We start from the raw sequence: 24,674 nt of genomic DNA on the forward strand, positions 1-24,674 counted from the left end.
GCTGGGCTGGGGTGGGCCATGCTGCGCAGGCGGGAAAGGTTCAATCTCAGGAAGAGCCGGGGTGGACTCTGACTGGCCCATCTCGCCGTGCCCCGGCCTTCTGGCTGCCTTCTCGAAAACCCGTCGAACACGCTACTGCAGAGACCAAAACCTCGACTTGCCCGTGCCCAGGCCTGTCCCCGCAGAAGAGGCAGCACAGGAATGCGGGCGACGACCGCCAACACAGTGCCGGATGGCAGATGCCCAGCAGTCCAATAAAACCCCCGCTAATACTTGGTAGCCACAACCTAGCTACCTCCATACACGACAACCGCCGTGATGCACGCACCCACGCACCCGCGCACCCACTCCGGCCGCTCGGGCCCTTTTGTGTTCGAAGACTGCTTTCATTGCGGAGAGACAGACAACATCGAAGCAACGAAAATGATCCTCGGACAAAGATAGCAGAGTGGGGCGAATCTTACCTGGGAGAAAAACAACTCGGACGAAACTGGGCCCCGTGGCAAGGATGTGTGGAGAATCGCCCGGGGTAGCATACCAACCCATTTCAACCACGAAGACAGCAAGCAGGCTGGTGAGATGGGTTGAATTTTGTAACTCTCCAATGCAAATGTACTGTGTGTTTGCCAGCGACCACCATCGGCCACTCTCACCATTTGTCGGTCTCTAGCGATAGCCAAACATAAGGCAGTTATATCAGGTCAGCCCAGCAGCCGTTGTTTACTGATCAGTAAACAACGTGCGCAGACTTGAGCAAATTGACGAAATACGCACAGGGACTCAAAATATCGAGGGCCTAACGATTTTTCCTTGCAGTAGATCGGTCGTGTTGACATGAAAAAGAAAGAATCAATAACGGGGAAATGGAGGGGGATCGCAAAGGACACGGGCCCCTAACTAGTGTACATATTGCGTTTCGCGGTTCGCTGGGCCGGCATGAGCGCCAAACGATCAAACCTACCGAACCACAAAAGGATCATCGCTGTCGCCCGACATTCGGCTGAACCCAAACGCTGCGAGCCGTGCCTGTGCGCCCGGAGCACGAGCTCAAAACGCAGATCGATACCAGCAGCAGATGGGCTACCAGGCCCCGAACCGTCCGGCCCAGGTCCGACGTGTCCAGCTTTGTCGTCGTTCCACGTTTCAATCATCGACAATAGTCCGTGCATAACTACGCATGGGGCACACTGGCACCCTGGCAGCCTTCCCACTGGCTATCGGACAGCCCTCGTCTCAACCCGGGACGGAGCCTGAGAGATATTGAGGCATCGCAATCACGGACCGGGCATCGCAGGCCGGAGAAGGCCGCGGCGGGCATCGGCCGGCGATGATCTTGGAAATGGAACAAAAGGGCCGGCCCAGGAAGTTCGAGACGGGCTCATCCTTCCGCGGCTTGGCTGACCACCCCACATAGTTACTGGGCTTGGGCCTTCTTGAAGCAGGCAAATCAGGCGAAGAAGAGTCTCGGTATTCGCCCATACTTGCGCCAAGGCCTCCACGAATGGCGCAAACGTGCACGAGTCGCCCAACCGTTGCCGCGAGGAAACCCCTGCGTCAGTCGGCCCTCCTCCAGCCCGGCGAACCCAGCACCCAGCTCGAAACCCAGGCATTCCCCACAAACCATTCTCGCCGAGCCATCCATGTTGTTTCTGGAGGGAAAATGCATGCTACGCTACGAAAGTATACCAAGCACATACACGAGGCACCAAGTACGAATACGTAGTCCCAACGGGCGACAACAGACATGGAGCCCAGAGCAGCCCAAGAATTCCCTGATGCCGAACACACACAAAATAGGTACTTCGTAGAAACGCTCGTTATTCCAGAACCGCCGCTTTCTTGCGCCCTCGATGTGCTTTTAGCCGTGCCGCTTCCTCTCGCTGCGGCCTCCAGTGCCCTTCCCGCATTCACCAATGACGTTGCCATGTGCCACCCCAACAGCACAAGCTTCAGCTCAATGGCAAGCGGCTCAAATAAGGCCCAATCTACGTCAGGCCTATCATGGGACGCCGTCTCGACTGATCACAGGGGCACAGCTCGATGTGCGATGCGGCGGGTGAAATCGGTTGACTTCACTCGGCACTGATCTGCCTGACAAATCAACACCTCAAGTCCTCGACCACGGTAACGAACGTTAGGAGGCCAAGTTTTTTTTTTTGCTCCCGGCAGCAGATGCCCTCGCCGTTGCCGTCGCCGGTGAGCCCGGAGCTCTAGGTCGAATGGCTGAATGAATAATAGCCAGTCCCTCGCTTTCCCCCTCCCCCCTTCTTCCCCAACTATGACATGCAGGAGCAATACTCCGAGACATACATGTGTATCGGTTACGCGCGCCATCTTGTGTTGCCTGTTGCCTGTTGCCTGTCTTCTCTGCAGCATCTGAGTCACTCTCCCTTCCGCGTTGTGTCTCTCTTCCACTCAACAGCAAACATCTTGGTCAAGCCGTTTCAAGGACCGACCTACGTAACACCCAGATACCCTAACCGCCCACAACAACCAACCGCCACAATGTTTTTTTGTGCCATATCGAATCGAAACCGCCCGGGAAGAAAGCTGTATATGCACAAGAAAAGTCTATAAATAACACATTCCATCGCCCCAACCGTTTCAGCCCTGTTGATCCGGCTCTGGTGACCGACGGTGGTGCATGTGTCGTGTGTGAACATGCGCAACCGCTAACCGCCGTAGCTGAGCATCGCCAGTCACAGATCCTCGTTTCTAAGCGATGCATGCACAGGAGATCTCAAACCCCAAACACTCCTCACCTCCTGTCACACACGCTCGGGAAATGCCCGGTCACAGACGGCTTAGCGTTTCCAGTCTCGTGGATCAGTTATGCGATGCTCGACCATGACAGGAAAACGCATCCACCCGGAGTAGATAAAGCACGAGGACTAAGAACAGGGGCAAGTACACAACATAAATGAGTAAATGCCCAGAGTGCACCCATCCATCAAACACGCACTGTGGAAACAGCATATGCGTGTATGGGCAGGACGTGTACTGTTACCATATTCGCCCAGTCAATAGACCAACTACCCAGACAAGCGGCACTTGTACATATATACGAATAGCATGTCTTCAGACGTGGAATCCAATTGATGGCCGAGTTTCCATATTCTGACTACCTAGGTAGCCCTGAACACGCCACCACCTACAAGTAAGCAGGCAAGCAAGGAGTATTGACGTCACTCATGACCGACTATGAACCATTCCACATCGTCACTTCAACCCCCCAGAGAAGAGAATGAATGGGAAAAAAAAAAAGACAAAAGTCTACAATCAATTACTTTTTGTACGCCCATGCTCCGCCCTCTCTCGGTGTTCTCCATCGCAGCGGGGACGGGAGCTCCCCTCATTCCTCGTTGCATAACCCACCCACCAGCCCATCCATGATCCATCTATCTACACCACCATTCCCCATAGGTTCCCCCATTCCCCATGCCCCATTTCAGTCATCGCTCATCACCCCCGGCCCGGCCCTTTGTATCGCCACCCCATAACCTAAACTAACCGGCACGATAGTAGTGCATGTATGCAACCCCCTTTCCCTCCATCTAACCGCCTCCAAGTTCCCCCAAGAAGTGTGTTAATGGTTTTTGCTCCCCCCCCCCCCCACCCCCTGAAATTTTTATGACCTTTCCTTGCCTAGACTGAAAAGCCCAAGCCCAATCAATCCTCATCCCAATCCACCCCATGCACCACGCGGGTGAGGGTGAAAACAGAAAGCAATGTAGTAACGAGTGTGAAGATGTAGATGGTGTAGGTAGGCAAGCAGACGGGGACATAGATAGGTAGGTAGGAGGTCGGGTACATAGACGGATAAATGCGTGATAGGCCAAGTGAGGGAATACCAGCATACCTAGGTAACAGCCCCAGCCCCGTCTCCCTCCAGACGGACGAAGACCAACGCCCCGCCACTATCACGCTAGAACGAATTGCGTCACACATGATGGGCTAATGGGAACGATCGGGAGAAGAAGAACCAGGAGAAAAAGCAGAAGGTAACAAAACCCTAAACGCCACACAACCAATGATAACAACAAGAACAACCACATCTAGCACTTTTCGCTTCCAACTCCCCTCATGCGCAACTGGGCGCTCATGATACCACCACCGGCCAATCTCCGGATCCACCAGGATGGCCCTCCTCCCATGACGTCCCCAAGGAACCCCGCCACCGTACTAAGCCGGCGACGGCTTCTCCACCGCAGCAGCGGCAGAGCGCGCACCATCAGCCGCCCCATCCGTGTCGCCACCGACATGGATCTCCGCCACCTTGTCGCTGTCCCGGTCGTCTTCGACCAGGCTATCAACCGCGGGCGGGACGGTGTGGATCTGCTGCTTGACCCACGTCTGCGCGGCCAGCTTGCTGATGAACTCCTGGGTGTCTGCGGACGGCGGCGGCGGGAGGCTGTACTCGTCGGCCCCGGTGAACGTCGGCTCGGGGGGTTCGACGTAGTCGGCGCCGGGTTCCGGCTGGTCGAGGAGGTGCTCCATGCCGGGGGCGTCGTCAAAGATGTCGGTCATTTCGCCGTTGAACGACGAGCCGTCGTTTTGGGCCACGTCACTGGCGATGTCGTCGCTACCGGCCTCCGAGCCAGGTTTGCTAGTCCCGATGATGTTGTCAAAGCTCCAGTTGCTGGGACCGATGACTGACGTCATGCCGGCCATGCCGGCTGTGTCGTACTCCTCTGAGAGACCGATGCCTTCGTCATCGCCTTCAATGCTATTGTGCAGGGTGTCCTGATTGCTCCATGTCGTGCTCATGTCGGCATCGTCATCGATGCCCTGGTATGACGGCCGTTCTGACCCGGCGCGTCTGCTGTTATCCCAACCACGGCTACCCCGAGGGTGAACTAGACCTGCTCCGGCCAAAGCGCTCGGCGATCCACGCTGGGAGGATGAGCCTTGGCCGAGACGCTGGCCTTCCCCCGACTCTGACATGTCATCATCGAGGCCCGCTTGGTTTTGGTTGAAGCGGTCGAAAACTTCCTGGAACTTGGGACCCCCCAAGGGGGCAGCGGAGCGACGGCGGTAAAACAAGAGATACGCGGCCGAGGTCACCACTCGAGCTGTGTCTCTTTGCTTGGTAACTGTGGCGTCTAAAAGGGAATGTTAGTAGGCATGACCATAGCGCATAACCTTGCAAGCCAACTTACCGTTGTACTCGTACCACTCGCCGTCGACGAAATTCTTTGCAAAAGCCGTGTAGTGTCCACCACCCAAGCCACCCCAGTGGTCATCCACAGCGATAAGGTCATAAATCTCCTCCTTCCCATCTTCCTTGTCGATGACGCGCTTTGTCAAGTCTAGCGCTTCCACCGGAAAGTCAACGAGGATATCCAGCTTGTCACGCCTCCAACCGCTGGAGCTAAAGCGCTTCAGATGGACGACTAGGATATCCGGGGTTTTCCAAAGATCGAACTTCTTGCTGGCACGGCGGTGCTCCTTGCAGCGAGGGCAGTACCAGGTGTCTTGTTCTGACAAAATTTCTTCCTTCTCGAATTCGTCCAAGCAGTCGTCCAGGGCAATGCCGTTCTTCTTACGAAGCTGCCGTGCTTTTTGCTTGGCTAGCAGACCAGGGTCTTCCAATATCGGAGCTTTGAGGTACGTCTTCATGTTCGGGCTTTCGTTGGGCGATGTGCCACCGAAAACACGGTCAAAAGCAGCTTCGTTCCATTCAACCATGATGCCCTCGCCCAGGCCAATCAGAGCACCACCCGGGAGGAGCTCCTCTGCCTCAATGGGGGACTGCATGGTGGATTGCTGCCGGAATCGGGCACCACGCTGCTGCTTTTCGAAGTGCTTCTTTCCCTTCTTGCCGTATGTCTTTTGCCTTCCGCCCTTCTTCTTGCCGCGACCGTTTACTTGGTTGAGTCGTGCTTGCAGGTTCTGAGATACAGATGCATGTGTCAGTCAAGTGCAATTTGAGCTCTATCATGCGGCGGGGTTCACTGACCTTGGGCTTGGAAGAGTCCGAATCGTCGTCGCTAGACTCTTCCGTCATGCGAGTGACGGCGGAAGCGGGCAATCTTCCCGACCTCTCGCTTCCGCTGTCGTCGGAACCATCGAGCGGTTCGGGGCTTCGCATCTCCACGTCCGAGGCGGCCACCTTAGGTTGCCTGGAGCTCAATGGAGGCAAGAGGCCATCGTCCGTGGTCGAATTCCAACCGGTTGGCACGGGTGTTTCTGACTCGGTGAAGTAGCTCAACCCAAAGAGGTTTTGCAGCTCCGGCTCCAGAAATTCGAGAGGGTTGACCCACTTGGGCCGCCTGTTGTTGAGGCGCCGCAATATCTGCGAAGATCTTTTTACAAAGTCAGCGACTGTCATTCTCACATCAAGACCTAACGTAGAGCTTACACCTCAGCCGTCGCGGCGGCAGAAGCGTTCCGTGCATCGGAGGCGTCACCCATCGTGACATCGACCATATCGTCCTCACCCTCAACCGACTTGGCAACAATCTTGGAATCGCCGGCAGAGTCCACGTCCGAGGCTGGGTTGGTAACCATTTCCGCGTCCGTGGCATCGGCGGCGTCTGGGTCTTCACGGTATGAGGCGAGCTGGGACCACGTGGTATAGGTGGCCACCTTTTCCAAGATCTTCCGGCGGATGGCTTCCATGTCGCGAGCCTCTTCGGGCGTCAAGATGATAAAGTGCGGTGGAGGAGAAGCGTCTGCGCTCTTACGCCCAAATCGCTTTTTGACAGAGGGTTCTGAGGGCTCAATCCGATGGAGGACCGGGACGAGCATGCGCTCCATCCTCGGATCATCGATCGGAGACGAGTCATCCACTTCTTTTTCTTCGGAGGATGACCTCTGCCGCTCCTTCTTGGCCTGCTTTTTCTTGGACCCGGAGGTGTTGGTAGGGGGGGCTTCGATCTCGTGCACAACAACAATGTCGTTGCCTTGGATCTCGTCAGACACCGCAGAGCCGTCCTCGTAGAGCTTATAGAACTTCGAGTGGAATTCTTCGCCGGCAAAAAGGCGTTCTGTAGGAACCCCAACCCGCGTGGAGATGTACTGCTTCATGGCTCTAATGCTGCTATTTTTGTTGAGGTCGACCACGATATCGACAGGCGTATCATTGAGGGGGAAGAATTTTATGGTATGGGTCCAGACATTGGCCACCGGGAGTGGTAGGGTGAGGTTGTTGAAGGGATCGAAGGTGATGCTGACTTTATCGCAGACAGGGCACACCAAGGTGGACTTGTACATGCCGGTGAACAAATCAGCAATGACCGAGTCGTCCCTCTTCTTCGTAATGTCCCAGACTTTTGCGGCCATCTCGCGGACCGCCGCCGGGTTGTTAACCATGTCGTCGGTGGAATCCGGTTTCTCGATGTACGGCTTCTTCTTGATCCGGTTTAGGTCCTCTTGGAGACCGTCAAGGAGGAAACCAAGGAATTCTTGAGAGTCCTGTTGCCCATATCCGGAGAAGGCCGGCGCATACCTCCCAATTATGCCCTTGAAGTTCCGGGGGGCGATCGAACCCGGTGCCGGATCTTTGTAGATCTCCTCCAGTAGGCGCCCATAGGCAGCCGCGACATCACCATTGTGCGAAAGAGGGTTGTCCGGATTGATCTCCTTGTGTGCTTCGTGGGTGAGGAAGTATTTTGTGAGCTCCTCGACGCTCCTGACGCACTGCAAAGCCGAGTTCATGTAGCAGGTGTTGCCGAGATTTTGCAGACCGACACACCCCAGAGTCCGGCCTGACTTCTGTTGCGTTCGGCCTCTTGTCAGTACCCCTTGAGGTGCAGGGCTGCTGCGTCCACTGCCACTGCCGCGCAGCGCAATGAGGCTGTTTGAGGTATCCTTGTTTGTGAAACCCTTGTCTTTGATGGCGGTGCCCCGGTATGTGGAGACGTGAGCATCGCGGTCGATCTGCTCGTCCAGAACAAGTGTCTGGTCAACAGCCAGACCTACCAATGCCAGGCTCTTCCTGCCATTGTAGTTGGCGTTTGTGGTAGTATCTTCGGCATCCACCAGGCTGCGGTCAACATCTTTCTCAAGCTTTAGAAACGTGTCCACGTCAACAAGCATTTCTGGCCAGGCCCCGGGGATTGAGGGGGGAGCAGCAAGAATTTCGGCATCGCGGCCAGGCGAGTCGGGTGGGGTCTTGATCCCTGACGGTTCCGAGCCGGTCTCCGTGGCCGGTATGGTCTGAAGCAGTCGCCACACGCGCACTTTCTTGTCGGCAGCCACACCAACAAGCTGCTTGGCCTGCATCAAGAACTTGTGGTAGCCGAATGAGGTGCTCTGGACCACGACAGGAGGCGCAGGCTTCTTGAGCTTGATTTCTTGTTCGATCGGAATGGGGCTATTCGCGGACCATAACCGGTGGATGGTAAACACCGGGGGATGGAACTCGAACTGAATGGTTGGGATGCTCACTGAATCAGGAGCCGTGTTGTGGGCTAGGCGGATGATGGGTGATTGTCCCGGAGCCAAGCCGTACCATGACAGGAGGAGATCCCATGCGTCTTTCGGAAAGAGCTCAAAATTCTCAGTGCCCATACCCGGCTTCAGCTTGACGCAGAGTTCGGCGGCAGAATCTGTGAAGATGGCCTGGATGATATCCGCGTTGTCCACGGGTCCCAGTGAGACCTCTGAGGTTTCCTTGCTGACGTGCTTCGTGTCTGAGCCGAAAGCCTGGGCCCTACCGAGCCATTGGCGAGACACAAGGTATGCTTCATCGCCCTCCTTTATGGGCGTCTCGGCGAAAGCGTTGACAAGGGTCTCGATGGTTTTAACCTGTTGGTCGAGCGGAGGAATGTCTGTTCTTGGAGTCAGCACAAAAGTATTGAGCGTATGTCCAGGCTAAGTCGGCATTACCAGTACGCAGAGGTAGCTCCGGCTTCTTCGTGTCAGCCACGGGCATCTGGGGTTCCTCGATCCCATTTTGGGCCTGCCCTCCGCTCGACCCCTCTGCCGTTTCCGTCCTCTGGGAGTCCACAACTGTAGTCATATCCACATCCTCCCTCACGTCCGAAGCATCTTGTTCCGGTTCCATGCTGGATGCCCGGCGCTTGAGAGGGGAGGACGAACGCTGGGGGGAATCGGCGGCGCCCCCCATTAAGGCTCGGCGGACAGATTGGTGGACTGGTGACGGGTCTCTCGTGGCTCCGTAATCCGGCAGATGCGAGGTCAAACCGGCGTCAAGGAGGTCGGGATTCCGGTCGAAATCGATCGATAGGTCGGTCGAGGCAGCACAGGGGGAGCTCGCCACGGAAGACGGGGAGTCGGCAAAAGAGGCGCCCTGGCTCTGCAGGCGGGGTGGGACGCCCGAAGCGGGGAGAGAGTCGGCACGTAAGTAGGTAGGTGTGCTTAAATCGGAGGGGGAGGCGGCAGAGAAAGAAAAGGTGGGATCGGTATCGTCTTCGGTGGAGGGCAGCACCAAGTCCTCGAACTTGTCGTCCTCCCTAGTCGACTGTCGAGTAATCCTCCGTTTCTTTTGGGAAGACGTGGTGAAGGCGAGCTGCCTACGCAGCTCGAGGAATGCCTGGTGGCTAAGCGAGGGTGAGAAGGTGCACGAAAGGCGGCAACGGCGAAGAAGGAGCAAGAAGAAGCCGGAAGAAGAGGTGGCCAGGTGCTGCTGGTCACGGCGTTGGGAGGGGACAGTCGCAGTCGTGGGCGGGCTGACGGCAACGGTAACGGAACGGTAACAACGGAGGGTGCAATGGGGCGAACGGCCGGTGCATCAGCGACCCAGGACCAACAAGGCGATCCAGAGTTAGAGGTAAGCGGCAAAGTGAGGCGTCGGCATGCCCAGGCGCATTTGCTCCCGATTTTGTTGACAATTTTATTTAAATGCTCCAAGAGTCTCTTGAATGAATGTGACACCCAACTCTTGAAAAGCAAGCCTGTGCAACGTGAACATGCGGCCACCAAAAAGCAACTGTTGCACAGTTTTAAACCCGGCTTTTTTTTCCGGCGAGGGAAAGCGAAGGCCGTGTTAGCATCAACGCTTTCCCACGGTATTCTTGGCACTAAGCGGGTTTGCTGGTGGAGACAAGGCTTGACCGCACTCAGAGTCTCAGTATAAGGTAACCGCTTTCTGTTTCCGCTTTCTGTTAACTAAGGGAAACGGTCTGACGCCCTTCTTAACTAAGATGATAAATAACAAAAAAAAAACAAAAAAAAACACAAACGAACTTCTCAAAGATAAACGCACCCCGGAATAAGACAGACAAACACAGCAGGTTACATATGGGGAACTTGAGAGTCGCCTGAGTTATTCCCCAGTTTCCCATCTTCAACCCTGCCCCACCTCACCCGGTACCTGACACTCTCGCACTGTGAGCGACGGTATGGGTTTTGCCCGTCCTTCCTGGCCCTGGAAAGCTCAAACTTCAATTCCCTGCCCCGCCTTGCCACAGCCTCGTAATGACCCCTCCAGCTGTTGCCTGGCTTTGAGTGACCATCAGCTTCCATCAAAACTAGGTAGGGACATGATGTTACACCATCAGGCCATGTTTACTTTGTGCCCACTGGGGAGTTGTGAGAGTGATAGTTGGAGCCCAAGTTGTTCTGTGCAGGTACCTGAAGCCCAACCAACCGCAAGCATCAATTAATTAAGTAGTTAGTTCTCTCTTAGTTGCTTCTAAATGCATACGCTGCAGGGGCATAAGCAAGCAAATCCTTAATCTCTCTATCTCGTCTCACTTTCCTCCCCTCTATGAGTTGACTTTTCAACATGCGCTACCTATTTTCCTAAACCCCGCCCCCCCCCCCCTCCTCCCCCCTCTCCTCATGCAGCATCCCGTTTCCCCAACATGACTTCCTAGCCTTGACGTAGGGTGCAATCAGAGCTTTGCACCATGATCCTCATATTCGCTGAGATCCCTCAGAGGCTTGGCCCCGCTGCTAGCGGGAAGACTCGCCCTGAAAGACCGCACGTCATCAATGAAGACTGGCGTTGTCCCGTTCGACGAAGGCGGTTCCGCATCCTTAACGACATCGTTTCCGGGCCCATGCTCAGCGTGGATCTTTTTCCACGCCTCGGCCGCCACGTCAATCTTGCCTTCCGGCACCTTCAGGTCGTGGAGGAGGTAGTCCCGGAGGCCTGCCACCTCCTTGTCAACGTCGTGGTCGGCCGCACTCAACCGGGCCTGGAGATCAGCAGCGGCCTTGCCAGCAGCCTTCGAGTCAAGCTCTAGCGTCTTGATGAGTTCTGAGATCTCCTTCGTTGACACGTCGCTCTTGGCCTGGGCTTCGAGGTAAACAGCAAGCTTCGCCCTCGATGGCGAGTTAGGGTGGATGTACTGGTTGAAGAACTCGATCATGTCCGTCTTGGTTAGCGGCTTTATGTGCTCTGCATCCTGAGGAGCTATAGCAAAATGGATGATCAGTCTCACGAACACGGCCTACCAAGAAGGGACAGGGGGGGGAGCTTACCGTTATCAAAGGCATAGAACTCGGAGTGGATATGAGTCCAGTGCCTGTTGCTTTCTTGCTCCATATACTTGAGTCTCTCCAAACGCTTGTCGATGATGCTGCGCTTGTTGCTCTCGAACTCGGTGTCGCTCATTTCTTCGAGGGTCGTGGCCACTGTCTTCAGAAACTCCTCGATTCGGGTTTCTAGATACGGTGCCGTCTTCTCGCTCTGAATGACAAAGTAGAACCCATACTGCGTGACGCTGGTCCAGGTGCCCGAGTAGACAATGTAGCCGAGTTGTTCCTTGGTGCGAAGTTGGTTGAAGCATGGCTCGTGGACGATCTGGTCGAGCAACAGCACCTTGGCTCGGACGTTGTAATCCCCCCTGTACCCTGCATGGAGGAAGTATTGGATGCAATGGTTGACATTGGCAGGATCCTTGAGTTTCTTCTTCCAGATGTAGTTGGATCCGGGCGGGAGCATCAACCCACGGCGAATCTTCCACTGCGCTTGTGGGAGAACCCGAGGCTTCAACGTCGACTCGACCATGTCTGTCAGCTTGAGTGCGTCTTCTTTGTAGATGTTTCCGTGGGCGAGGATCTCCATGTGCATCTGGGCCAGTAGCTCCTTCTGAAAGACGCGGAGGGCATCTGGTGTGATATGAGGCAGTTCGGCCTCGAGTTCCTCGACCACATAACCCTGGTCGATAGTCAACCAGGACATGTAATCGCCGATCTGGGTCCAGGGTGCGGCGAGTTCCCAGTTCCGGTACCCTCTGCTGATGCGTTCTTTGATGATGGCGAATCGGTCATCGCGAATCTCAAGGTCGCGTGTGGTGATAAGGACATGCTGCAGGAGGACTGCCAACTTGTCGTTATAACCAGAGATCTCGATGTACAAGCCCCGCGAGTCGAGCGTCACAGTATACTCCAAGCCGGCCAGCTCAGCGTCGTAAGAGTACTCTTCCAGGGCATCCTTGATTAGGTCTGTAAAGAGACGTGACTTCACCCGGCCCGCCGCCGAGCCGGTGGCCACCGGGCTCCTGCAGCTGATGATCAGTGTTGCTTTCGGGACCCAAAAGGTGTCGTCCTTCTTGAACCAAGTCCGGACGTGAGAGTCGTTTCGGACAATACGTGGGGCAAGGGCGGGCTCCTTAACGCCCTTCTTCTCAACCTCCAACTTGGTCGGCACGAACTCGTTTGCGTGCGGAAGACGGAGCTTGGCCGTTCGGTTCTTAGGCCCACTGGCTGCCGCCTTCTTGATCTCTTCCCTAAGCTCGGTCGGGATAGGTTGGCACGTGTATTCCGTGCCATACCATTTCTCCTTGTTCTCCCATGTTCCAGGGAAATCGCGGGAGACGATCGTCATGCGGAAGTTGTCCGGGCGCAGGCAGTCGAGACCTTCCTTGATCAAGCTGGGGTCGAACTTGCGTAGTAGGCTATACCCGCTCAGCAGATACTCCCTCGGCAGTGGCTTCTGCATGAATGAGCTGAGCTTGCTTGTGAAGCGGTATGACTGCGTCTTCTCCTTGAACCTAAAGTTGACTTCGGATAGGCCCTTTTGTTCTTCAAATATCCACTCCTGCGGTTCCGTTTCGCGTAGGAGAGCAATGTATTCAAAAACAACCTTCACGACCTCCTTGTAGTTTTTGAGACCCTATTTTGGTGTTAGTAAACATTGTTTAGCGTATCCGAAAAAGGTTGCCGCGGGGGGGGGGGGGGGGGGGGTGTCACACCTCCTCTGTTAACGTTATTTGGGATTTCAAAACCTCTGGGGTGCGCGGGGTGAAAGGGCCTGCTCCTGCATACAGGCCGTTCGCCCAGCCTTTCGACTTGATGTACGACATGATGCTCCCAGGGCCCTCGTGGCCAATGAGATGACTGATATATCGGCTGGGTTGCGAGTCGTAGAGGTGGTCCTGCTCGATGAAAGGGAACGTAAGGGTAAGGTCCCGCGTGTCCATGACGGGCTTCGCAAAGATCTGGGTCCCTAGTTGCTCCTTGGTGAAGGGCACTTCTGTCTCCCACTTGTTAGGCGCAAGGTTCTTGTTTTTGACGGACGAGAAGTGCTCGATGACCCAAGCCTGTAAAACATCCAAGGGCTCCCGGCCAAGAACACAAAGCTTCATCCGGTTGGCCGAGTAGTGCTTCTCATAGAACTCGATAAACTTGTCGCGGACGTTGATTCCCTCGGCCTCGGGGACAGTCTTCAGGGTTTCCAGGTTGCCGGTAGAGAAATGGCAAAACGGGTGCTTGGGGGTTTGACAACGACTTCTTGAGCTGATGCAGACGCCATTGGTCGCTTTGCAAGTTCTTCTTGTTCTCCGAGTCCACGGCCCGGAGCTCGCGGTCCAGCGTGCTCTCAAGAAACAAGGGTTCGATGAAGAACTGGGCAAAGCGGTCTAGGGCACCCAGCAGTGGCGAAGGGTTCGTCGCCGATGGCTCCTCTTCGTTGCTGGGTTTGGCAGACACCTCAAAGTGGTAGTTTGTAGACGTTGCTGCTGTATAGGCGTTGGTCAACCCGGAATGGGCTGATATGTACTGATGGTACGCATTTTCCACCGGGTACTTCTTGTTGCCCATGAAGAGGAGCTCCACGCCAGAGTTAGCGTCGAAACCAACCCAACGTTTTCCAACAAAGGGGTACTTACATGCTCGACGGCGTGGGCCATTCCTGGCATATCATCCTCGTCGCTGAAGCTCCCAACATTGACATCCATGGCCGCGCTGGCCTTGTCTGTCTTGGGATCGTGGACTATGAGGGCTTCGAGCTGATTTGGAAGGCAGATGACCCGGTACGACCGGTCATCCAGAGACGGCTTCTCCAGGCGGTCTGTAACAAGCACAACCTCGCCGTTGACCGGGGGGTCCGCCGAGGACTGGGGAGCTGGAGGCCGGGGGAGCCATGATAGAGTGCCGGTGTCGACTTTTTGGGGTGGGAATTAGTGGGTAGATGGTGATGCTGGGGAAGAGAGTGAGTGCAGTTCGTTTCCAGGTAAAGAGAGCGGTCTGAATGACCGGTCGACGGCGAAAGATAGGCCAGGAAACAACAGCAAAGTCCTTTCGGATCGGTACCAGTAATAAAGGCACAAGCACTGTTGGTGGGGTTGGGGCAAGTGGGCGAGACCAGGTTGGGCGAGAGGCGGCGATGACGGCGCAGCAGCGGCAACAACAGCCAGTAAAGATGCCCTTGTCTGTGCGACGGTGTGGGGAATGGATGCAGCGCTAGGAGGCGAGAAGAGAGGGTCAGTTACCGACGAGTTGGATTCCAGAAGCCGGCTGGGTCGAGTCGCACCCGGTGGGACGGGGAGCTAACTACTAGTGGTGTGGGTGGTGGCTTGTTCGCCCTAGTTATGGGTCCTCGTGGTCGAATCTGTTCCACCCAAGCGAGGTAGGCGAGGTAGGGCAAGAAGGAACGAGGATTTTGGTAGCGACCACGTAACGGCGCAGTGGGAGACGGAGCTTCACACAAGACAAGAGAGAGACTCCGATGCGTTCATCGGTGGTACTTTGTGCACAGTAGGGCCCCGACTGCTTGGGGGGAGGGATTGGAAATCTGATGCTGGGAATCCCCGGCGAGCAGGGGCTACAGGGCTCTTTATATGCGCAGGCTGACGCAGAATTTGTTGAGTACCTGGATGGCTAGGTGCAGGAGCGATGGCAACGATAGGTCACCGTCATTTTGCACAACTGCATCTGGTCCTCGGGGACCCGCAGAGGCAACGAGCCGCTCAGCTCGTCGATTCAACAACAGGACCATCAATAATGCGCGGTCAATTAAGGGTGTGGGAAAGGGAAAGACCTAAACTAAGGCGGCATTGAAGCTATGATTTTCAGCGCGGCAATATCGACAGGGGTGGGGGCGGGAGGAGGAAAGCCGGGGGGTCGGATCTGTCTGTATTTGATCGTAAGCCTGAAAAATACCGAGTGACATTGTTCAAGAGCGCAAAAACTTACTGTGATAGAAGTTACAAAGTACTTCATGTCCGCCAAGTAAAGTGCCCATATGCTCTACGTCTGGGGATGTATGTTTGAGAGAACCTGTACACCCCGATTGAAGTGCAAGAGACTTCCGTCGTGGCATCAATCTGTTCTCGGCTTCCCCGCCAAGCGGATCGATCCACCCCATGGGCCAAAAAAGCCGAACTCCAAGTGTAGGCGCCGACAACAAGAGGAACCAACCTAAAGAAAACATTCGGAAGGCCAAAGTCTACATTTTTATTTTTTATTATTTATTTATTTTGGGCTGGGGTTCTTTTATTTAGTTCCTTTTGCTCGGGTTTCTTTGCCTGTTTTCTTTTTTTTGGTTTCCTTTATTTCTTTCTCTTTGGCTTTTTTGGCCAGAGTGCCATCGTGATCATATCAGAGAGCAGAACCGCAAGAGCCAATGTAGGACCAGAAGAACTTCGATTGGCACATCAATGTGCAATGTGAGGAGAACGCGTGGTAAGACTGCCGAGGCGCACACAAGCTGCCAGGCTACAGCATTGTTACGAAAACAAAATGCGAGAGGTAGGCGCAATGGAAAGGAAGGAGTCTCCGCAGGCAATATGTCGGTCATCACCATCAGGCCCACGGTCCGGCGCTAAGGAAAACAAATTGAGAGAAGAGAGATGAAGGGAGAAAGGACGGCGCTTGCGTTCATCGCTCACCGGCTACCCGGTGCATCGCTTCTCTATACTGCGCAGGATCGTACATACAACACGATGGAGTTGCTGTGCCTGTAATTAAGGCTTAGGCGGCCAGAAAAGCGGCCAGAAAAGCGGCCGGCCGGCGGCTCCACGGTTCCAGGTTTCTCAATACAGCCCACTCGGGACGGGAATATCAGGTAAGTGCCTACCACTCAGGTGGAAGTGGTAATCCATGGCTATTTTAGCTCATACGCAAAATAATGGAACGCGATACTCAGGCACGTTAGGCCGCAGGCTGCTGCATGTGCTACATGCAAGGCCGCTTTTCAGGCAACCTGTTTCATTTGACATGCAGCACCGTTAGCAGACCTAAGGCAAGTACCTGACTGCATTCGGGGAGGTACCTTAGGTACATCGAGGAAAGCGCATACCACAGCTTCCCAGGTTGCTCCTGACTGCACCAAACCAAGAGGAACCGACCACATATCATCGACCTAACCCTAAGCAAATATTGAAACCTCCTCCCGCAGAGAGCAAAGCCTCAGTCCTCTTCCCGGCTTCCGACGTTACAAAACTCTGCCTTCCGCCAACGCCTCCCCACCTGCCGTCTTACGTTGTTCAGTCATCAACGCACGAAAAAGCGAGCATCTGCCTGGGTCGGAAACGGCTCGTGACCTCGACTGAACGTGTGTCGCGATTCATACGGCAAAACTCAGCCATTGGTCGGTTCAGACAGCCCGACTGGTGGAACTCCGTCCAGAGGCTATGCAGCAACGTCTCATCCCAAGTGCATGTCAACCCGAAGAGATAGATTGGGTACAGTCGGTCCCCCAAGGGAAAGTCCTCCCCCGGTGTTCCAAATTGAGGGCTGTGACGAGAGTTGCGTGCAGGAGCTGCGCGGGCGGGCGCACCACCCGGGCCGGTTCTTGTGTCCCGTCATCGAATCTACAGAATCACATCGTTTATCACGGTTGGCACCCGGCAGCGATGTGGTTCTCTTCGACGCAACTCCAGCTAACTCTCCGTCGACCGGGAAAATGATTGCTCGTGGACTGTGCCGCAAGTGGATACGTACCTACATATCGTTACACCCGACATCAACTGCGGCACAAGCCCGGCCGCCACCATACACAGTACGCCCCCAACTCCAGTAAATGTCGCCCTTGGATCGACAACGCCATCAAGGCCCGCCAGCCGCGGAGGCGATTGCCGTGCCTGATTCACCGGTTCATAAAGCGTCCATGGGGGGGTTACCTTAGTTCCTCCGCCGCTATACACCATCCTCACGGTCTGGCCGGGTACAGGTTTCCTCTCTTGCCGTAATCGGGTTGTCTCACCGGATCAAAGGAACTACCAGGCACCGAAATCGAGGTGAAACAGCTCGAGGGGCAACCCGGACGTCTTGCATCAGCGCAACAGGGGCACCGCCAAACGTCATGATCCGGCGGTGCTGAAATCTGACGTTGACGTTTGCTGGCAGAGCAAAACACATGATATTGCGACTCATGCGACCGTTGTGGTGTCCACGGTGCGGCTAACTCGCAACCAGCCGCGATGCGACAGTGATGAGCGAGCCGAACCAAATATGGCTCAAAGCCGGGTCGCACCCGGATGATGTCCCTTCTCTCCCGCCCTTCCATCGGCTTCTCGGTGAACCTTGGCTCTGGGGCACGGACGACGGGTCAGGGGTTGCAGAGGGTTCAGCCCGCATGCGGCCTGGCCGACGACGTCGGTTTATGCACGTCGATGTCTGTGGAGACCCGATCCAAACCTGCGATCGCCACAGAAGCAACCACCCACACACACACACACCATCTTGTCACGACACCGCAAACGCGGAAATGCCGGCCTCGCGACTCCAATTTGGTGGGCTGCTCTAGCTATGCCTGAAATGGTACTTGGAGGCCGAGAGCATTGCGCGCACGCGCCTACGACTAGGGCTCTTGCTATCCACCAGACCCAGATGCACAGGAGATCATCTTGATGCCGACAGCTCGTCGGTCATGGCCGAGCTGCAGAGCCAAGGGGCGATCCGGCCCGATGTCGAATTATCCCCCTTCGTGATATGCAACGACTAGTCTGGGGAAAGGGATGATTTTGCGAATCTCCCGGTCCCGGTATTTTTCCATTCTCAAGATAACGGCACGGCCGTGGCGTTGAAGCAAGCCGAAAGCGTCAACCCAGCCATCCCAAAACGGCGAAGCTCGGTCCCGCGGACCACCATGTTGGAATTCCCATATAACCTCAGCCCGGTTCAACAGACTTTACCCGGGATGTCAGAACACGGCACGGCCGGCTAGCCCGTCCTCGATGGCGGAGCGGAGAGTCCCAGCCATCGCTACCCGTGCGGTTCAACACCCGGGGGCGGCGGAAAAAGGGGCAACCTGCATGCAGCCGTTTCTGCCTGGGGCTCTGGTATAAAATTCAAACGTCTCCTCTCCTTCCTTGTCTTAACCACCCCCACCCCACCGATCATAATGGCGTAACCCACGGGTTTCGCGGGCTCCGAAACTGGCTAACTCCGCTTATTGACAGAGACAACAGGGCTACTTCCTGTCCACATTCAGGCTCGGCGCGAGGAGCCGGGCCTCGAATATTTGGAGTCAGGGGCTAATGGCGGTTCCTTCAGCCGTGCTCATGCATGCCTCATCACACATCCCTTTGTCCTGCGGTCGCCCGGTCTACCGGCATAGATGCGCGCTCGCTGCGGGCAAGGGACGGTGATCGGCTCTTTGTGGTTTCGTCCTTGCCTAGAGTCTGGACGGAAGACTTGGCTCGAGAGCGAGAATTTATGATCATGGTGGTTGCCACTTCGGAAACATGCAGGTCTGGTGTTGAAAAACTTTGTATTCGTTCGACGGAGCAGTCGTCTCAAACCGCCGCAGTTTCTTGTCACTAGACCGGGTATTGTGAGAGCTGCCGCTTGTAATAACTCAACACTAGGCTATATCCGGAGCCCACTTGATGAGACTGTCGTACCCTAGCAAGCGTCCAAATACGAGACAGGCTTCAGTCAGGAAGCGTGACCACTTGGGAAAAAGGATGGAAATCAGGCATGAAGGATGATCAGCGGGGGGGTGAGGGGCGGTCCTCGGGAAAGACCGAGTGAAAGCCAAGTTCGAGTCAAGGACGAGTGAGCATGCCTGCAGAGGTCCGCCTTCAGCGCTTCTTGTTTGGGCAATCGGCAACCTTGTGGCCAGGCTTCCCACACCCGTGACAAGATATAGCAGGAGAGGGCCGTTGAAACGCCTGCGAACCTGCGGACGAGATCGAGGTCAGTTGGTTCAACTTGATCTCCTTCTTCCGCCTCTTTCCGGCAAGCTGCTGCGCCTTCCTGCGCTCCTCTTCTCGTCTGCCCGAGGCGCTAGACCTCGCGCGCCTGCGCTCTGCGTCGCCGACGGTACTCGTCCGGCCGCGGCTCGGCTCTGCGCGTGCTGGCGACGACTTTTCGTCGTCGTCGGAAACCTCTCCTGAGCCCGAGCTAGATCCGGAATCAGAGTCACTGTTACCGCTTTCGTTGTTCTCCTTCTTGATAGCCTGTAAATCTTGTTAACATACATAACCTCAAGGATTGGATCCCTCACACTAGAATTCAACCTACCTTTGACTTTTTCATGTTGAACCTTTGAAACTGCGGCTGGGCAGGCGCGCTGCCCAGATCGAACGGGTCATCGTCCTTGCTCGACGCGCCCGCGTAGTCAATCTGAGCAAACCCGACTTCGACAACATTCAGCAGCGGCCGGGCCGTCCTCGGAGGCAGGCTCGCGGCGCCTTCTAGCACCCAGTGCGAGTCACCCAGCTCAGCAGCGCGCTTCTCGATCGCCGCCCGGTTCCTCTTCTCCTCCTCTTCCACGGCCGACTTCATCGCCTGCTGGTCGAAGAGCGGAGTCGCGGGCGAGCTGGCGGCCGAGGGCGCGTGTGCCGTCTTGCGCCGCTTGGCCGAGCCGTCGTCGCTCCGCGGGGTCCTGGGCGAGCTGGCCTCGGGTGTGTCCGTCGCCGTCGCCGCCGCCGCTGCTGCTGCTGCGGCACCCCTTTGCATGAACTTCATCGTCATCAGACGCGAAGACATGGTCTTGGGTGTCGATTGTTTTGCCATCCCTGGCATTCCTGATCCTGGTGTCGGGGCCATGTTTGTCGGTCGATCGGGACCGCGGGCGGGGAAAGTAGTTGAAAGAAGGTCTGCGGGTTTCTGAATGTTGGGTTAGTAGATCACTTCGCAAATCTATGCTACGACTTTCTTCCAACGGTTTGTCGTTCCCAACTTGGCCGCTTTCCCTCCCTTGCTTGGAAAGCAAAATATCAAACGACGCGAACGGACTCCAAAAAAGAAGCGAGGAACGGCAAGTTTGCCAAGGCGCCAAGACCATTACGACCACCCGCTTCCAAGCTCCGAAAATCAGCCGGCGCCGCCGCCCGGAACTCCACTGCAAGCTTCCAGCGGCCGGAGCCAATTCAATCGAGCCATTGAAGCGAACCTGCAATTGACGCTCCCCGGGGCTCGTCCCGCAAACCACCACAATCACCACACCCAAATAACACCAAAACCTCCACCTACACCAAAAATGTACGCCCTCACGCCCGAGCGGGGCGTAGGCGCCACCGCCGACCGGTTCCCTTCCCCGGGCACCGGCACCACCAGGGTTTCGGCAACAGTTGCAGCAGCAGCGTTCAGCCACCCCCGCCCGCCCAGAGCCCAGACCCATAGCCAGAGGCCAGAACCAGGAAACCGCCCGCCCCCGCCGGCCCCGGCCTCGAAATACCGCGCCACAGGTCGTGGAGGGGGGGACCCGTCCCGACCGCTGTCGCCCAGCAGTCGCCTAATCGCGCCCGAGGTCTGGTCCCCGCTCGCAGCACCCGCGCGCGGCGGCCGATGGTGGGGCCGCCGTTTGAGCAGACGGGATTTTGAGTTGCAGGGGCGTTTTTTTTTTTTTTTTTTGCGTACTTTTTTTTGGGGGGGGGGAAGGGGGGGTGGTTGAGTATATGGGGGGTTGTTATGGCTGGGGGTTGTGGTGGGTGGGGTGAGGGGCGGCTAGCTGGGTTGAGGTTGGGATTGGGATTGGGAGGGTTGGTTGTGGTGTTTGGAATGAGGCAGCGAGCTGACTTGTGGCGATATTCGTGAATACAGCCCCGGCCGTACGCCGCCATTGAGCTCATCCACCAGCAGCCTGTGCGGTGGACGCACGACCGCATCGTCGCGTGCGACGGCGGTGGTGGCCCCGAGGGTCACCCCAAGATCTTCATCAACACGGACAAGCCTGAGATTACGCCGTGCGGGTACTGCGGGCTGCCTTTTGTAAGTCTTTTGTTCTTACTTTCTGGGTGCCGCCTTTTTCTGGGTAAATGGTATGGGTTGCTGACATGGTTGGAAATCACAGGCGAACGAGCACCACAGGCAACACCTCGAGTCTCTGCCGGAGACGTCGTATCCGCTGTCGGGTTGAAAAGGCTGTGGCAAAAGGGGTGGCATGGAAATGAGACTGGGTTTCGGTGACGTTGTACATATGTATCGGGGCGAATAGATGGAAGTGTCTCTAATCCACCTGGCATACGAAACAATCGAGGCGTGCAGAGTGGGGTTGAATGACGGACGCATGTTATAGCACGCAGGGGAATATGGAGATATTGGTCCTGCGTTAGGCGTCACGCTTGTTTTGAAGGCGGCTTGGGAGCTCATGGTGGGCTTGTTGTCGCCCAGCATTGGTAGACCACTCACCCCCCCTCATCTCCGGCCTATTTTTAACGAATAACTGATGGCAAGATGTCAAGCCCTACTATTGCTCTGACCGACTTCATTTCTCAGCAAACCTCGGCAAAATACAAAACAAAGTACACAATGTCTTTTTCTCTCCCGCCCTTAGACCCTATCAACAACCGCTAGCGTTTCGACTGTTATCACATTTTCAGGAAACGTGTGTGACGAGCATCTTTATTTTCCCTCACTCAATCGATTACGCCCAATGACAGTCCCATTGATAACGCCAGGATGAAAATGGTCCATCCTGTCTGTGAGTGCTTGTTCCTCGCAGAGATGAACACGAGCATCCCCAAACGTCGTGGGATAATCCCAAGGCTTGGTAAAGTTTCTGTGAACCCGCAGGCCGCGTCAGTCAGTGCCCCGCCGTCAATGATGATGTCTCTGTTCCTAAATGGAGTACGAGAAGGACGGGAAGGGTGAGGGACAACGTACTCGTCATCGCGGTAGCGGTGCGCCAGTTCGAGGGTGAAGTTGCCCGGGTGCCAGAAGCCCGGCACGGCGACCTTGAAATAGGTGGCGTCGTCGTTGATCCAGCACGAGCGGTATTCGGCGACGGGGTTGCTGCCGTCTGAGTCGGCTTGGTGCTTGGTCACGCCGTCCCACGCCCACGACGTCTGGCAGTGGCCTGACGTCACGCTATTCTGTCGCACAGAGTTGGGGTCGGACCAAGCGACTGACGCGGTCAGTTTTGTCTTTTGGTTATTCGCGCAGTTTTTGGTTTGGGGAAAGGGGGAGGGTGTGTTTGTTCCACCTCTCTTTGGCTCTCTTACATGTCAGGTTGCAGGAGTAGTCGACCGTTGGGTTAAAACGGGTGCAGAGGATGTGGAGGTTCGTGACTTTGAATGGGGCAAAGTTAAATTGAGCCGCGTCTATCATCATGGACCTGTCCGCGATTTGGTTGCCGATGTCGTAGAGTATACGGTTTGGAGAGGGGTGGTGAGGGTGGTGGTGAGGGGACGTAGCAACCAAGGGGAGGACCATGAGGTAAATGGTAAGAACCCAAAACATTTGGGTGAGTGAGCGCATAGTTGTGGGCGCTATGGTGTGAGGTAGTGTAAAGAGTGGGAAATTTGAAGGGCACGCAGATGGTCCCTGTCGGATTGCTTGACGGCGAAAGGGGTTGAAAGGGGCAGGGAGTGGCATGATATATTCCAGAGAACCACCGTCAGGGTGCTCTAAGTTTCCCGGTCGGGGAGATGGCACTCGTGGAATGGCCCAGAAGTTCCTGTCGTGATACTAACACACATACTAGTTGAAACCGTCCACAAGTTTGACTTTGGGCGAGAGGGTACAGGTTTAGGCCGCGGACGATGCTTCTAGATTCTAGAGAGTTTGTCTCACTGCCTTCTACTTGGTTTATGACAGTTTCAACGCCGTGGGCTGACCAGACCCAACAACCCACAGTGGGCCTGGGTTTCGGAAGTCATCGGGGTCGAGGTGTATGTAGTCTTTCACGTTGTCAAGGTGAATTCGTCTTACAGGACTTGTTGTACCCGATTCCGCCTCGATGAAGTCATGCCCATCACAGCCTACGTAAACGGGGCACATCTCCCACCTTTTCTCTCGCATAGGGACTCGCATACCCAACCGTTTTTACATGTGGTTTTGCCCTCAGCAGTTGTTGTTACACGATCTCACACCCTTATCATCATCTCACCACCAGTCTTAGGCTCGCCACGCGGCTGTCGTCAGTGAGACGATTTAGGCAAACTGTGGTCCCAGAAACACAAACACTAGCCTATCAGATAGTTTACTTCGATTCGCCCACTAATCCATGGATCGAGATAGCAAGTTGCCAGTGTGGGGACACCATTTTTACCAGTTCAATGGTAAGATTGAGTGTCTCGGCCAAGCTGCGATACGTGCGAGGCGTGCGAGGCGAGCGCAGCGGATAACGGCTCGAAAGAGCACGAAGAAGGCATCTAGTTTCCAAGAGTACGTGTCATCAACCTCATCCGGGTCCGAGGTGAAAAGTCCTCATCGGCCGTGGTGTGGACAAGGCCAGGCTATGATGAAATCGGACGTTACGGTGATGGTGGCTCGAGGTGGGACAAAGAAGACGTTACACGATAAGGTTCCAGGTGCCTAGTAGACGGCAATGGGACAGGCCCCGACCGTTATGGGATTCTTGACCAAGGGTACCTGGTGGAGAAAGAGTTACACCGACCGATCCCTGGATCTCTCTCGCATCTGTCTCGGGCGTCATGCTGCTGTGGCTTGTCGGAGGTGAGTGTCTCTAAACCGAGACATGATCAACACGGAGATGAGTGGCCCCGGCTGTCTTTACACTAGTATATAGGAAGAGATCCGACGATGTGGAACGGGGCTAGAAATGTACACGCCAACCCCTATCTTGGTCACCTCGGCTCGAGTTTAGATCTAGCCGAGTTGACGGCCAAGTCTGGGCCGTAACGACTGCCTTTCCCTCTGAACCATGACGAGTAAAGACACCTCAACACGAAGCCAGGCTATAGTAGATCTCCGGGTTCCGGCTCTTGGTTCCCGGCTGCAACAGTGCGGCCCCTTTTCTAACCACTCGCCTCCCGCCGGCATTTGGGTCCCGCCCCCGAATCTTGCGGATCTGGGTGGCATCCAGGAACAAGGAACCGAGCTACTATGTCTTGGATGTAGGCATGGACGTACCTGCTTGCTGGGTAGGCAAGCAGGGTTCTGTGTCACCCTCGCAATTTCAGAAGCCGAAGAACGGACGCGTCTTTAAGGGGTTAGTTAAAGGGAGGGGGGGGAGGGTTGAACTGGCTGAGACATGTCAACGGTTCAACGGTCGACCCAACATGCACGATAAATTGAATTTGGCCTAACGCATGCTGAAAACAGGTTTTGTCCTCTCCGACGATAAGATTGTTGAATCGGTTGAGTCGTTAATTTTCATCAGCTCTATCGTATTCCTTGATTAT

General features: G+C 55.6%; 5 protein-coding genes across 5 annotated transcripts; 1 reads left to right on the forward strand and 4 right to left on the reverse strand.

The window, feature by feature from the left end:
• Window positions 1-4,182: 4,182 nt before the first annotated feature.
• Window positions 4,183-9,073, reverse strand: CHGG_03140 (uncharacterized protein; the record flags this gene model as incomplete). Its single annotated transcript, XM_001229655.1, has 5 exons — window positions 4,183-5,102; window positions 5,160-5,892; window positions 5,960-6,305; window positions 6,362-8,774; window positions 8,833-9,073. The coding sequence occupies 5 exons, from the start codon at window positions 9,071-9,073 to the stop codon at window positions 4,183-4,185; spliced, it is 4,653 nt and encodes a 1,550-aa protein (XP_001229656.1).
• Window positions 9,074-10,802: 1,729 nt separating this feature from the next.
• CHGG_03141 (uncharacterized protein) lies at window positions 10,803-14,280 on the reverse strand (the record flags this gene model as incomplete). The annotated part of the gene is made up of 6 exons (XM_001229656.1): window positions 10,803-11,326; window positions 11,395-13,030; window positions 13,110-13,266; window positions 13,646-13,965; window positions 14,025-14,110; window positions 14,235-14,280. The coding sequence occupies 6 exons, from the start codon at window positions 14,278-14,280 to the stop codon at window positions 10,803-10,805; spliced, it is 2,769 nt and encodes a 922-aa protein (XP_001229657.1).
• A 4,883-nt stretch (window positions 14,281-19,163) lies between these two features.
• On the reverse strand, window positions 19,164-20,133 carry CHGG_03142 (uncharacterized protein; the record flags this gene model as incomplete). The annotated part of the gene is made up of 2 exons (XM_001229657.1): window positions 19,164-19,541; window positions 19,606-20,133. 2 exons carry the CDS (start codon window positions 20,131-20,133, stop codon window positions 19,164-19,166), a joined length of 906 nt encoding a protein of 301 aa, XP_001229658.1.
• Window positions 20,134-20,566: 433 nt separating this feature from the next.
• Window positions 20,567-21,445, forward strand: CHGG_03143 (uncharacterized protein; the record flags this gene model as incomplete). The annotated part of the gene is made up of 3 exons (XM_001229658.1): window positions 20,567-20,836; window positions 21,130-21,297; window positions 21,380-21,445. The coding sequence occupies 3 exons, from the start codon at window positions 20,567-20,569 to the stop codon at window positions 21,443-21,445; spliced, it is 504 nt and encodes a 167-aa protein (XP_001229659.1).
• A 499-nt stretch (window positions 21,446-21,944) lies between these two features.
• Window positions 21,945-22,785, reverse strand: CHGG_03144 (uncharacterized protein; the record flags this gene model as incomplete). The annotated part of the gene is made up of 2 exons (XM_001229659.1): window positions 21,945-22,432; window positions 22,530-22,785. 2 exons carry the CDS (start codon window positions 22,783-22,785, stop codon window positions 21,945-21,947), a joined length of 744 nt encoding a protein of 247 aa, XP_001229660.1.
• Window positions 22,786-24,674: the final 1,889 nt, after the last annotated feature.

Source organism: Chaetomium globosum, genomic scaffold (assembly GCF_000143365.1).
Source record: "Chaetomium globosum CBS 148.51 scaffold_2 genomic scaffold, whole genome shotgun sequence".
NCBI classification, from domain to species: domain Eukaryota; kingdom Fungi; phylum Ascomycota; class Sordariomycetes; order Sordariales; family Chaetomiaceae; genus Chaetomium; species Chaetomium globosum.